At 41.3% G+C, this 15,238-nt stretch overlaps 1 protein-coding gene across 4 annotated transcripts in view; it reads right to left on the reverse strand.

Annotated features, from left to right (window-relative positions):
- Positions 1-3,288: 3,288 nt before the first annotated feature.
- The window catches only part of PI4KA (phosphatidylinositol 4-kinase alpha), a 548,133-nt gene continuing 536,183 nt past the window's right edge, over positions 3,289-15,238 (reverse strand). For all 4 annotated transcript variants that reach the window (XM_085633226.1, XM_085633227.1, XM_085633225.1 and 1 more), the window contains 2 exons: positions 9,698-9,781; positions 3,289-4,117 (listed from right to left, as the gene is read on the reverse strand). In XM_085633226.1, the coding sequence (XP_085489352.1) occupies positions 4,066-4,117; positions 9,698-9,781 (136 nt within the window). In that variant the 3' untranslated portion in view covers positions 3,289-4,065. The remainder of the gene's footprint in view (positions 4,118-9,697; positions 9,782-15,238) is intronic.

The following is a 15,238-nucleotide window of genomic DNA, read 5'->3' on the forward strand; positions in this document are numbered from 1 at the left end:
ACTCTTCGAAATTCTGAAACAACAATCTAACAAATTGGCCAAACCCTCACTCCTGATATCACAATCACAGTTGAGTAGTGTAGAATTTTCGTCATTTTTCACAGCTAAAACTAACTTCCTGCAACTCGAACTTAGTGTGGCAGCATCCAACTCGGCCACTCCAAAGAGCAGTCAAGCCGTAATTCCTGCACTGCAAGAACTACCGCAACCCAAAAATAACTCTCACTGGGACACGTTTAGACTCTACGATCTAAGTGACATCACCAATATCCTAGCAACGACCAAACTCAACAACCACTTTAACAACCCTGTCCCATTTAATTGTTTACCCCACCTCTTCCATATCATCTCACCCCTCTGGACCAAAATTATCAATGCCTCTCTTTCACAAGGTCACATCCCAGACTGCCTAAAAACAGGGCAAGTCACCCCTATCCTGAAAAAACCAACAGCAGACAACTCCGACCCCAACAATTTCCGACCAATAACCAACATTCCCATGCTAGCCAAGGTCTTGGAAAAATGTGTTCAGCAACAACTAAACCAACACATCTCGCACTTCAATCTACTGAACATTCACCAATCGGGTTTCAGACCTGGACATAGCACAGAAACAGCCATCCTACACATAGTAGATGATGCCCTTCAAGCTCTTGACCTCAACAAAACCTGCCTGTTAGTCCTACTTGACCTCTCATCAGCCTTTGATACGGTTAATCATGACAAATTACTAAGAAGACTCGAAAACAGGATAGGTTTATCGGGTAAAGTCCTTCAGTGGTTCAAATCCTTCCTGGAAAACAGAACGCAATCGTACATGATCAACAACAATCTCGACGTTTCCTCCCCTAACCTTCTGGGAGCTCCTCAGGGTTCCACACTATCTCCCATGTTATTCAACCTATACGTTGAACCACTCACCGAGCTACTACAGCAGAACATCTCCTTGCACATGTACGCGGATGACACCCAACTGTACATCAAGATCTCCTCTATCAAAGAAATAAAGACAATGAACCTAGCTCTCGAAAAGTCAGTCCAATGGCTATCAACCAACTTCCTCAAGCTTAACTCTAAAAAAAATCAGAGTTTCTCCTAATCTCCCCCCCCCCCAAGAACTCCACTGAGACAAAGGAATGGATCAAAATTATCACTGCGTTGAATTGCACGCAAACTGTAGTAGACTCCTCCCTATCACTAGGCATCACTCTAGATAAGAACCTCAACATGCAACATCACATCAACTTATTGACTAAAAATGCCCGCTTCCACCTCAGTTATCTCAGAAAAATGAAACCTTTTCTCGAGAATTCCGACCTCAAATCCGCAGTCCAGTCCTTAGTTATTTCAAGGCTTGAATACGGATGCACCACCCTCGCTGGACTTCCAAAAATCTCAACCGCACCTCTAAAAGCCTGTCTCAATGCCGCAGAAAGACTCATAACAGGGTCTAGGAAATTTGACCACATATCGCCACATCTGAAAGCTCTCAACTACGAAGCCCGAATCCACCTAAAAATGGCTTGCATCACACACAAGGCGTTACACCACAACACCCCTCAGTACCTAGCCCAAAAACTCACCTTATCTGGAGGAAACAAGACATTTAAGGAGCTCAAACAATCTACTTCTGAAACCCTAACGTTTCAAAAAGTCGCAAAACTTCCAACAGAGCTTTCTCCGGGGCAGCGCCAAGGATATGGAACTCTCTCCCACCATACATCAGAAAAATCTCCGCTACACTTCTCTTCAAAAAGGAAGCAAAATTATACCTGATGAGCAAATTCCTACTTTAAATCCGCACAACCACGACCCCTAAACCACAACCCCTAACTACCTCTACCCGTAATTGAAGACCTACACGAACTTGAATTGTATTGCAATGCTCAGAGCATTTCTTACCAATGCTGCCACGTGAAGTGAAAACAGACATGAACTTAGAATGGTTTTACTGCTTACAACTAGTCCTCTCAATGCTGTTACTCCTTGCTACTTTCGGAGTATGTCTTTTTATATGCAATGTTCCCCTTTTGAATGTGTTCACCATATGCCTTGTGTAAAGCGCTCCGATACCCTAGCTTGGGTCTGGTTCGCTCTCTATAAAACTTTAAAAATAAATACATAAATATACATAACATAACACATACAAGTGCAAGTCTACCATCTTGCCTATTCTTATGGTATGCTTTGCACAGAGGTGGGGGTCACGCATAATTAGACAGATCCCCAGTCTCCCTAAGTGAAGATTAGGTATACACACCTATAGGTCCTGAAGAATGCCAATTGCTCATCTTTGACAGTGCAAGCATGAAACATGTCTACCTTGAAACACTATCAAATGTTATTTATTTGATCACACCTTTCTTAATCAGGAGAAACTAGAATCATTATATCCCTAAGTTTCCTGCAGTGTTTTTAGACTTGATATAGATTCTTTCACGCTAATTAAAACACAACTACGAAGTATCTATAGCTTTTTTTTTTAACCCAAATCCATTTTCAATCTCCCCATTCTTATACTGGGATACATTAACAATCCCAGCATTCCTTTGGCGATTCACAAAGTTCTCTGGCAAAGTGCCCCCTTGAGGTGCCCACTGGGCATTGCATCACCAGCCCAATGAGTAGCAGGTCCGATGATTAAGCATGCCACCTTTGGGTGGGTAAGGGCACTTGCTTCTAAGAGCAGTTGCTCCTGGTGACCAACGATGCTCTGGGTCTCTAATGTAAGACCTTGAACTTATATATCGGAACGGTATACCCTATTGTTATTGCAGCACGACCTAGAAAGTTAGCCATGGATCAAAGGAGGCCTGGCCAAGAGACTGTTGGAACATGAGATGGCAGAACTAGATGGAGGATGAGCAATGGGCGCACCAGAGGACAGGTGCTCAAAAGTGGAAGATTAAAGGACAGATGATGGTAGTCTGGGGAAACGAGAGGACCAAAGGCCAAGCTGTGGGAGGACTGGGAAGTAGTCCGGAGAAAAACCAGAAAGGAGGACCAAAAGTTGGGAAATGGAAGGCAAGGGCAGAATTAGAGGCCAATGGGAAGATATTGTAGGGGAGGGGAGAGGTGTTTAAAAGAGGGATGTGGTGAGGAAAAGGGTGAACAACAAAAAAGATGAGAGAAGAGATTAAACTTGTTGCAAATGAGAACAAAAACACTTAAGAACTTAATGTTTTACTGGTCAGTCATGAATAATGTGCTTCCCAAGATGAGCTGTGATCCCATAATCCCACTGGTAGGCTCCAAGATGAGAGACACAGAAAACACACAACACAATCCTGACTGTCCTTAGTATAAATTATATTTTATAGATCAAATAAATCTTTAATATAATATATATTTTTCTACACACTGGAAGGTGAACAACGATCTTCACTTAGCTCATAGTAATACGCATCATCACAGCATCAGGAAAATGTACAGTACTAGGTTTTAAGCAAGATTGTACAGTATTAAATGTCACAGACGCAAGGCAAGGTACAATGCTAGGTGTACATGACACACACCCTACATCTCACTCCTGTCCTTAAGAGAACAAGAACAGGAGGATGACACGTTTTCATGAGCAGCAGGTGAAGAGGAGATGAGACACCACAGTGCAAATGGGTGGGGAAAAGTAAACCCTCAAGGTGCTATGTTCACTCTTCATTAGTAGGGTTCCAATTCCCACCGCCCGTCACGAGCTGCGCTCTTCTCCCAGTTTTAGCTCGCTGAACAAATCGGGCGTCAATGTGAGGGATCAGAGTCCAGGCGTGGAGGGCTAATGCCAGATGCTCAGTGCAGCACACACGACCTCTAGGGTATACCTAGACTCTTGCTTCACCGATTGGTCCCCTGTAGATATCTTGATTCTCTCCCTCTAACCTCAAAGTTCTCCCCTGTATCCAGAGAAGCTCAGAGTCAGTGACATCTCTAGATGGAAACAAAGTGCGAGTGAGACTGAAGAATGCCATGGGTTGTCGCACAAGGCCGCTAAGGGGCCAACGGGATACAACGCGTTCACTAGCACAGGAAGCAGAAGATTGTAGTCGTGCAGTGGATTATCCTATCAGTGCCTCAGTACGGGATGTCATTCTGGTAGTACTGTAGTATATCGTACGTTTTACTCCTGAAAAAAATAAAAAGACAGATTAGCATTTTCTCTGTCAGAAGAAACCACCAAACTAAAATGATCCCCTCCACCACTACATGCTCATCGTGTACAATTTCGGTTTAATTGTGAAAGAAGTCCTAAACCCATGTTCTCTTAAATGGAGCACACAAATTGCTTTCCTATGTGCAGGTATATCACACGTTACTGCTCTCATCTCATCCACTGTGCAGCAAAGCACTCATCAAAGCACTTCTGCTCTTGGAAGACCCCCTTACTTTTAATAGAAAACCAACAGGTGCAGGCAAAGGAGACAAAGGCTGAGGCGCAAGGATCATTATCTATTCTATCACCCTTACATGTGTACTTCAAATAAAAAACTAAAACACGTATGAGTAATTATTGTATCACTTCTTAAAGGGAACCACCCAGGATAAGACCAAGCATCAAAGGAGCATATAGGATTAACCTGTGGTACAGAAAAGAAGACTGTGAGCACTGTCAGGTGAGGTATTCGGACTATCCTACAGAGATCGGGTAATTAGGTGGCCATATCTGACCAACCCCAAAAAATGCGACCAAGCCAGAAAGTCCTGAGCTCAGGAAACTAAGTGACTGGCTCTGAACAACTAAATGAAAGGTGCAGTAATAGGGTGTGCCCGTTCTGACAACACCAAATGAGCTCAACTAAGTAGGTGACATACACTGACCAATCCAGAGAAAACTAAAGTAATGGGACTAACCCTCTTTTATTATCACAGAAAGAGCTTAAGGATGCGACGTAGACTGTCCCGCCCAAAGAAAGTTATAGTAATGAAGTGACTGATCTTACAATCTCAGAGAAAGCACCATAAGGGGACATACATTGACCAATCTAGCAAAATCTCAAGCAGCGAGGTGACCCCTTTTAACCAATCCAGAAAGAACTCAAGTAACAAGGTGATTTATACCGAACAACCCAGAAAAGCTCAAGGCATGAGGATACCTCCCTCTTACCATCCCAGAAAGAGCTCATTGGTGGTATACACTGACCAACCCAAGAAAGCTCAAATAATGAGGTCACCCCCTCTATTACTATCTTAACAAGATATAAGGATGTGACATGCAGTGACCAACCAATAGAACGTTCAAGTAACTGACTGCTCCTGCCATCCCAGAGAGAACTCAATGAGGTGACAAAATGACCTATCCAGAGGAAGTTGAAGTAACAAAGTGACCTCTCTTTTACCATCTCAGATCAGCTCATTGAGGTGACATACATTGACTCTAGTCTTACCATCACGCAGAGTTAAGTAATGACTAGATAGGCTCTACTAACCAAGGCACAGAAAGCTCAAGTAAGAGGTGACCCCTGTCTTACAATCCGCGAAATAGCTCAAGTAACAAGGTGACCAGTTCCTACCCTAACAGAGCTAAATTAATGAGGAAATCCCACTTGCACTGTAGCAGACAGAGCTCAAATGCGAGGAGAAGACACATGTCCTGACCAACAAAAATATAGCTCAGGAAAGATGACAAACTCCGAGCAACCCAGAGAAAAAGAGCTCAAGTGAGATGCTATGACAGAGCCTAGGCGAAAGGTCAAGTATGGGGGTGACCCCTTTCTTACAATCACGCAGAGCTTAACTAATGAGGGGACAGGCTCTGATCAGCTCACAGTAAACCACAACTACTGAATTGATGTGCTCCGACTGTCAAACAAAGAGCTCAACTAACTTTTATTTCACAAGCTCCTCTAAAGTGGATCTGGTTCTGACCCCCATCACAGACAGCTCTTCGGTATTGAACACTCAGGCAATGCTCTCCTTCCAATTTTCAGCTTTGAGATTTCTAACTAATCTTGAGGTGATATGGACAGTCGTATCATGGCAGAGCTAGGTAATACCATGTATTATGTAAATACATATGCACCCATGTGTGTGCTGCTATTTTTATTTGAAGTGTTTAGTCATACGTGAAAAATGGTGCAAAAGGATCAGAGCTCCTTCTCTCAATTTGTGGGAAGGGCAATGTTTCAAATTTTTTTTAAATGCCCCTCACACGCTGAAACCTGATTCAGTGTCATGCTTCATCATTGGGGTCTTCCCGCCCCTCTACGGGACGGGCGTGCTACGACTTACGTAGACGCAGGAGCACTTTATTCAGTGATTGGTGAGTATGTGTAGTGCGTGGGATCGTGAAAAGAAAATGTGAGATGGTTAAAAATTCTCTGGCTAGTGGAACGAAAATACTTTATTGTCTTCCCTGGCTGAGAATAGTAAAAGTGGGGAGGTGTAGATGGTGTACTATAATGAGTCACCTCCTACAAGGTCGACATGTTTCGGAAGCCATCCCCTTGGCTTTCTCCCTCAGGACCAAAAAAACGATCCCTGTTACACCTCAATGGGTGATAGAATAAATGTACATGTGCCTGATAGTCACAAACACTGTCCTTTGTTCCCTGTTATGGGAGTAGAAAAATATACCACTTGTATATCTTAAGAACCTGAAAAGAAAATTATTTTGGATAAATCATGGCTTTCATCATTTATCTTTATCTATTCACATCACCATCACGTGGAAAGTTTTAAGCTTTTTTGTGATACATTTCTCTTGTGCAACTCTGTTGTAGGTAATGGTACAATTTGGTAAATATCCTCTACTCATAAGTCATCTGAAAGAACACTCCTTGTGATTTCTAGTGCCCAGTATCTCATTTACTCAACATTCTATCATACATATGTATCTCCTAGCAAGATACATCCTATGTTTCAATACATTCATACAAAAAGGAAGTATATGTACACTCTGATTGTGCCCCAAAAGGTTACAGATTAATGATCACAGCAAACGAGCACTTGCATTCGTACTCCCATGACAGGCCTTGGAAAAAATGGGAGATGTTTGGCAAAAGTCTGTGCACTCGTCCTTTTTAAACTGTGATCTCACAGGTTAAACCTGAGTGTACACACACTTTATTTTTAAATATACATGGTTTTTGCTTTTCAATCCTTATCCTCTGACAGGAAAATGTTTCCAGTTAATATTTTTCCATGCCTCTAGCGTTCTACTGCTGGGATTTATTATTTACCTTTTTTTCCATTAGGTTTTCCATTTTTCATAATTTGACCCCCCGTGTTTTTTCTAAAAACCCACATACATGAATGCATGTCTGCGATGTCTCTAGCACAGCAATTTGTTTTTCTTTTTTGTTTAATAATTCCTTTGAATTCAACCTCCATTTGGCTGCCTTTTGAAACTCCTCCAAAATAATCCTCAAAATAAACAAATATATGCTTGCTTTTTCAACTGATTCAATGTTAATCGTTCCAACAGGAAGTGGATCAAAATGAACCCTGTTTTGGGTCCATTTACCTGGTGGCCATCTTTAAAATTTTAAGGTCTAGTGTTTCCAGCCACACCTGTTTCCTATCAAGCATGCCTCCTTGCACTTTAAAAGACCGGGCTCTGGCAAACCTCAGTTAGGTTCCGACGAGCCACGAGAAGGTACTTCCTTTGGTGATCGTGCTCCTTCCAGCATGCAAGTAGGACAATGGCATGTCCCTAAAAAAGCCAAAGAGACCACGCTTGTTTGTTTAAAAACCACCCTGGCGTTAAAACCTTGTTCTTCCTTCTGTTCTTTTAAAATACCCACAGTGTGTATTTGAAGGCGCCCTACACCGCTCGTGTGAGCTCATGGAGCGATAACGATAAAATTCTAAAGTATGTATTATGGCACGTCCTTTTGAGAGCATTAATTTTTTAAATAAAAAAGACACACCGTGAGATCACAGTTTAAAAAGGACGAGTGCACAGACTTTTGCCAAACATCTCCCATTTTTTCCAAGGCCTGTCATGGGAGTACGAATGCAAGTGCTCGTTTGCTGTGATCATTAATCTGTAACCTTTTGGGGCACAATCAGAGTGTACATATACTTCCTTTTTGTATGAATGTATTGTAACATAAGATGTATCTTGCTAGGAGATACATATGTATGATAGAATGTTGAGTAAATGAGATACCGGGCACTAGAAATCACAAGGAGTGTTCTTTCAGATGACTTATGAGTAGAGGATATTTATCAAATTGTACCATTACCTACAACAGAGTTGCACAAGAGAAATGTATCACAAAAAGCTTAAAACTTTCCACGTGATGGTGATGTGAATAGATAAAGATAAATGATGAAAGCCATGATTTATCCAAAATAATTTTCTTTTCAGGTTCTTAAGATATACAAGTGGTATATTTTTCTACTCCCATAACAGGGAACAAAGGACAGTGTTTGTGACTATCAGGCATATGTACATTTATTCTATCACCCATTGAGGTGTAACAGGGATCGTTTTTTTAGTCCTGAGGGAGAAAGCCAAGGGGATGGCTTCCGAAACATGTCGACCTTCTAGGAGATGACTCATTATAGTACACCATCTACACCTCCCCACTTTTACTATTCTCAGCCAGGGAAGACAAAGTATTTTCGTTCCACTAGCCAGAGAATTTTTAACCATCTCTCATTTTCTTTTCACGATCCCACGCACTACACATACTCACCAATCACTGAATAAAGTGCTCCTGCGTCTACGTAAGTCATAGCACGCCCCATCCCGTAGAGGGGCGGGAAGACCCCAATGATGAAGCATGACACTGAGTCAGGTTTCAGTGTGTGAGGGGTATTTTACAATTTTTTTTAAACATTGCCCTTCCCACAAATTGAGAGAAGGAGCTCTGATCCTTTTGCACCATTTTTCATGTATGACTAAACCCTTCAAATAAAAATAAAAATAGCAGCACACACATGGGTGCATATATATTCACATAATACATGGTAGAATCCCTATGTTGGATAACAGTATCAAGAGGAGGACGATTCTACCTTTTTCCTCTTCACTCCCTCCTTTGATTTTTTGATCATGAGAGCTAGGTAATAAACATTTAGATTCTGAATTAAACTTCTGGTGGTAATCTCTGGACTATCCAATAACAGGAGTAAGGATTCCGAATGTATAACTCACAACATGCATATGATAACAAGAGTCATTATGACTCAGAAAGAAGGGTAAGTCACTTATTCCCATCTATAAATATTTGTCTGAATTATTTTAAGTAGGATGCGAGAAACATACATAACCAAGGGTTTCAGACTCAGAACTTGCCAGATTAAAGAGTGACACATGGGAATTAGACATTTGGTCCATACTTACATAATCCACCCTTTTCCACTGACAGTAAGGGCTCATTTAGCAATGTATCTGGATATCCTGAGCTGTCCAAGTATACTAATGAAGGACTCCTGCTTTTTATATGATACTTTTCAGAAACAGTAAATTAACAAATAAAATAACCCCCTTTTTCTCCTTGGTAATTCAGCAATGACATCCTATACTGCACTGGCTGCCCCCCATCCCCCCATTCGCCTGTTTTCAAACTACTGGAAACACAGGACGGTCTTTTAGGTATCTTGCTCCCTAATACTGCAATAAGCTACTTGTCCACATTTGTTCTTATTACAGTTATTCAACCTCTAGCACTATATGAAGTCTATATAAGATAACATAACATCAGACTAATATTAGTGAAGGGCAAATGCAAGCCCTTAGAAGGACTAGGTGCCTCACCTGTTGCTGAGGAAGCAGTTCTGAATCATTTTTAAGATAAAGTTGGCAGCTTCTCTCTCCGTCATGTTGGGGCTGAACCTGTTTCTGTCATAAACAAAGACAAAAAAAGAAATTCACTGTTTCTACCAGGTGTTACTGCCAATGGTCTACAATTACACACCACGTGAAAAAAACAAGATTGATAAAGGCGGTCACGCTCCACTTTCAGGGCTTTATTACCAGATCTTGGCACACTTCACAATACTCAGATGAGACCAGCCCTGTAGACCAACTGTAAAGCTATATTCGGGAATGCTAACATTATGGAAACATTCTACGCAACGAGGGAAACCAGCTTGTGTATAACGTGGCGGTTGTATCTCATGATAAGTCATCAGGAGCCAAGTGTTTTGATGTTTGCCAGCCAAGCTCTTCTCCCACCCAAGTCTAATCCTGAGGGTTTATGCCAGTGCATGGCAGCAGTACAGGGATATTGGCTGTTAGGAATGATATGGTCTAGTCCTTCCTAGATGATAATATCATTATTTGCCAATAATGGCTCTAGAGGATTCCCTAGCACTGGACATGCAGTAGAAAATCGACCAGTTGGATCTCATTGGTCAAAGATAGGTCACATGAGACGGACTGTCTACATGGGGCCTGTGGCTGTTTTCACTGTTACTGAGTATCTGCTTACACGAACATTTTAACATGGACTACCGAGGGTTCCTGTCCTAACAAGAGGGAATAATTGAAGCATGTGAAACTCGCTGCTACATAAATCCTCTGGCCTTCTACGTCCGGCAACTGGGTCTTCCTTCACACGCTCATCAAGTCATGTGCTCGATGCCCTTATTCCCTTCAATAGTTTGATTTTAGTTGGTAAGCACATCTCTACAATATGGATTAATATAATTAATTTGGTTACAAATCCCATTTCATCATATTCTCATGCACTGATGGCTCATTCTTTACTTTGAAAAAAGTCAACTATGCATTCAAGTGCAACTCACCCTAAAGATCAGTCCGCCAGCAAAGTTCCCACAGCGCGCACTAGGATTCACACAGAGCTGCATACACAGTTATGCCACTGCAGAAGATGTAGTGACCTAAGAACTGCATAACTAGGGAGTGTAGCACCCATTCATCTGTGGTTAAATCATACACCCTACCTTCAGGACACCACTAAATAAAGCTATTTTAAGCAGGCCAACACTATATAGACTGCGGGTTTGTGAAACGGTACAAGGTCAATATGCAGCAGGACTTCTTGAGAAACCCAGTTTATAAAAATTACTTTTTTGGTGCAAGCTGACCTCAACATCTGCAAGCACTCCCTTACCTTCTCTGTATAAAGCCCCCTTTAATCCAGCTTGCAAACTATTGAATTATACTGCCAAAACTATTAACACCTTTACATCAAGCTAGCCTTCCTAAAGTTCCAAATACATGTTATTTTGTGAACAACTATACGTATCTCAAAAACATATTTCCCATCTCTGTATAAAAATGTATGAATACTAGAAAATACTCTGGTTCGCCCCATGACATTTGTCCACAGGTACCACAAAAATGCCTCACGCCTTGCAATAAACTTTATACAGCACCTGTATTTTTGAAAGGTTTATTTAATTGAAAAAGCAGTGCATATGAACGGCGCTTCACATTTGGATAGCTGATGCACATGTGACCTTAGGGAGCTTTACTGAGTTGTTCAAATGTGATGTCAAAGGTTCATCACTGCTCGATCTACGCGAGGACCTCAAATAGTGACTTTTTTTTTAACAGGTCGTCATAAAGGTGTTGCTCTAAGGTCATCTTTAAACTCTGACGATCCAGCTACCTGCAGATCAGTTTATACCCACGTTGCCTTCCTAAACTACTGGAAGTAGCTATTTCAAAACATGTTGTGGAAACAATTTAGTTTGACGAAGCATGGCTGTGCACAGACAGCAATACAGACTCCGTGCCAGCTTGAACCCTTGATTGAAGGTGCGTGAGGCAGACTGTGGCAGCCAGCTGAACTCATTAGACCTCACAGCAGCCATCCACACTGTCCGCCATATTCCAGTGCTGGCACTCGGGACAAGGCCAACCAGCTAGAGGGCCTTGTGGAAGAGATGTTTACGCAAAGACTTGCACGGCATTAGTGGTTATCTTTCCATACAGGTTGTTAATTTTACACTTCCCCCTTCTTCACTTCTCCCATTTAAATTTGTGGATGCAATGTGTACATTTCTGCAAATTATACACATATTCCAGTTGATATAGCACCACACAGCAATTCCATCACTGTAAAGCAGGCAAATAACTAAGGGATGCCAAGTAATTGAGTTGGTATTTAAATCATTAATATCAGTTGTGTCTCTCAACACTTGGAATACAAGTCCTTGTAAAGTGCCCCAATATTACAGCCCCGTTTTAATATCCGACTTTCCAGATCGATGAACAAATGTCTATCATTGCAAGTAGGAGTTATTCAGATTTTACATTTTCAGACCATGAAGATTCTGGTGGTCAGTGCAATGTCTGCAGAACAACAATATGTCGACAGTCTTAATGTAGGGCATTTTAATTTGTTGCCTCCAGCATACACATAATGCTGCAGCTCATCTTCCCCTAGTCTCAAAGTGAAGGATCACATCTTAGCCACATTGGCAGCATATACAGGATCCAACCTGGCAAACACACTCGCTTAAAACTTATGTGGAATGTCACCTGTGCCTGTTTTTCTTAAGGTACAACATTTATCACCATAACGTTTCATTAGTGGTACAGTTGTCATTTGAAATTTGTGTATTTAAGAATTTGTTTAGAAATTGTAAGTCTTGTATTGTGTAAAGTTAAGTCGTGTTTGAGGTCTAGAAAAGGCACTTCTTCAATCACTTTTCTTTATGTTTGAATTCATGTTTTTCCAGCTTCGGAGGGCAATCACTTTGAGGCACTGAGTACATGTAGTCTTTCCATTTTTTTTTATTTTATAACTTTCTCTGGAAGGGGTTGACTTCCACAATTTGTGCTTGAATCTCTTCCACATCAAAGTCCCCCAGGCATCTTCAGCTGCCATTATCACCTCTACCTTAGTAAACAGTTGTTGGCCATAGATGACTTTTTTTGTACTGAGAAAACTCTTTCGACATTTCTATTTTTACCTAATGTGCTAACCTTTGCTTTTCTCTACTCTTTAAAGTTTTTAGCCTAAAAGATGCGCATGCCTAACAACTATGCGAATCGTTATCTCTGAGTGGGTACAGCATATACAGCGGATGCTCATCATTTGAAGTAAATTTCCAATTACAATTAAGTCAAAATGTGAACACAACATTCTCCATTTGTATTCTCAAAATGGGACCAAAGATAACAGTCATTCTTAAGCTTGGTCGAACCAGAGAAAAATCCTGTTTCGTCGACGTCGCTAGCTAATCTCAAATTCAACCTCTGGTGCCAAGTCTTTTCTCCTCTTATTTTGGAACTTTATTATAGTTTTTTGATGTACATCAGATCTTTTCCTCCTGCCTCTAACCCACTAACGGAAAGTAAAAGCCTAACATGGATGCCATATATTTGGCCATTGTGGGACATCATAATGAGTTATCATGATTCTCCTATGGTCGACGCCCAAATTAAAAACTCACCATCCGAGTCCACATACAGTTCTCCACCTAACACACAGATCACTCTATGTTACCATGCTCCTAGAACAACCTAGGCATCACCATCTGAGCCCACATACAGTTCAATCAGGGTAGGTTATTCTTATTATTCTGACAGTTTTTCCAGTGACTTGCCTCTAGTTGGTGTCAACCAAGGTTCAGTTCTAGGTCCACTCATTTTATCTGTCTCTACCACCTCATTTGGTGACACTATGTCCTCCTTTGGTTTTTAAGCCATTCTTTGTCTACAACTCAGGAATACTCTACAGTCCGTCATGTTGAATTCAGGCAAAATGGAGTTTCCAATACCTTTCCTTCTTCATTTGTAGCTAAGTCCCTTAACAATCTACATTCTCTCCTGACACCTATACATTTACCTCCTCTCTACTCTGCTAGAAACTTTGGTGTCCCATTCTTCATCTCTATTCGAGGGGAAGCTCATTAGTAGGACAGCCACTGCAAAGCAGTATGAGGACCTAAACAAAGATTCACTTACTTATCATTTTCCACACTGATCAGTTCGCTAGCACTTAGTAAATAGGATTACTGTGGCAGTCTGCTAATGGACTCCCCAATATTCCTTCCTCCCTTTGGATAAGGTCTCACAGTTTTCTAGTAGAACTACATGTAACTTTCCTAGAGATAGACAGACCCCCTCCCCCTATGCCATTTCACTTGGCTCACAAAACTTTGCTGTGATATCTTAACCTGTTTTGGGAACTAGGAACCAGGAGATTATGGTCTCAGCTAAACCACATAAGGTGGGGTCCAGGTTCCAATCTTTTGAATTTCTAAGAATCCTCTCCTGGAACTCACAGTCACCATTCTTCAAGACAAACCCCATAATTTTTCTGGAGTTTAAAAAAACCCTAAGCATTCATCTCCTGCTACTAGAAAGCAATGTTTAGCTACTGCCATACACAGACCTCACAATGTAAATATTAAAATGTTTTGCTTTAATGTCTCATTAGATTGGAATATGTGTTAAGATAATTGTGTTTTTGATATCAATGATCACACAACAGCACCATCACTAATGCCTTAATCACTCACTTTGGTCTCCATTAACCACCCTCTATGCTTGTTGCACTTTTTACTGTCAAGGTTCTTTCGTACAGCATTTCTGTTCAAAATGTTATGGCCACTAAATTAATAAATTAACTGATATTCTACCCTCTCTCATCTGGAGCGACTCACTGTGGTTAGAATAACCCGATCAACAGTATCTCCCGAAAAGGCCTACAGTGATTAATGTGCTAATCTGGGGGCATTCAAATGACAGCAGCCTGTCGAATCTAGACATTGTGGTATACACCTGAATGTGCAGAGCTGCAGTAAAGAAAGCCCTTGATGAACTAAAGTTTGACAGGGAAAGGCAAACTCAGGAGAGGTGTTCATTGGCATTTAGCCGTCCTTAAAATAAGTCAGCATCAGTATCTATATGCAAATCCTATAACAGACCAGGATTCAGGTCCCTGAATTTTTACTGACCCGATATTAGCTTTAAGAAAGACCGCAACCTCATCTCGCATCTTAGATATCACTGCCTCATCTAACAATATTGTTCTATCCAGAGTCAATCTTGTTATACCCTTCTTGACCTGAAGCCTCAATGAGGTGCACAGCAGAGTGATCGGAGAGAATAGCGGGGAGATGGTTGATCTTTACCACTCCCGTCAGTAACTCCTGATCTATTAAAAAGTAATCAATACGGGAGTGGTGCCCATACTTCTTGCTTAAAAAGGTAAAGTCCTTCTTGTCCCCCATCTTATTTCTCCAGACATCAACCAAGTTAAATTCCTGGCTCAAAGTTTTTAACGCTGCCGTTGTTTTGGGTGGGCTTACATACTTTGCTTTGGAGGTTCTGTCCAAATCTGTGCGTTGGACTATATTAAAATCCCCTCCAATT

The sequence above is a fragment of the Triturus cristatus genome, chromosome 11 (genome assembly GCF_964204655.1).
Source record: "Triturus cristatus chromosome 11, aTriCri1.1, whole genome shotgun sequence".
NCBI classification, from domain to species: Eukaryota; Metazoa; Chordata; class Amphibia; order Caudata; family Salamandridae; genus Triturus; species Triturus cristatus.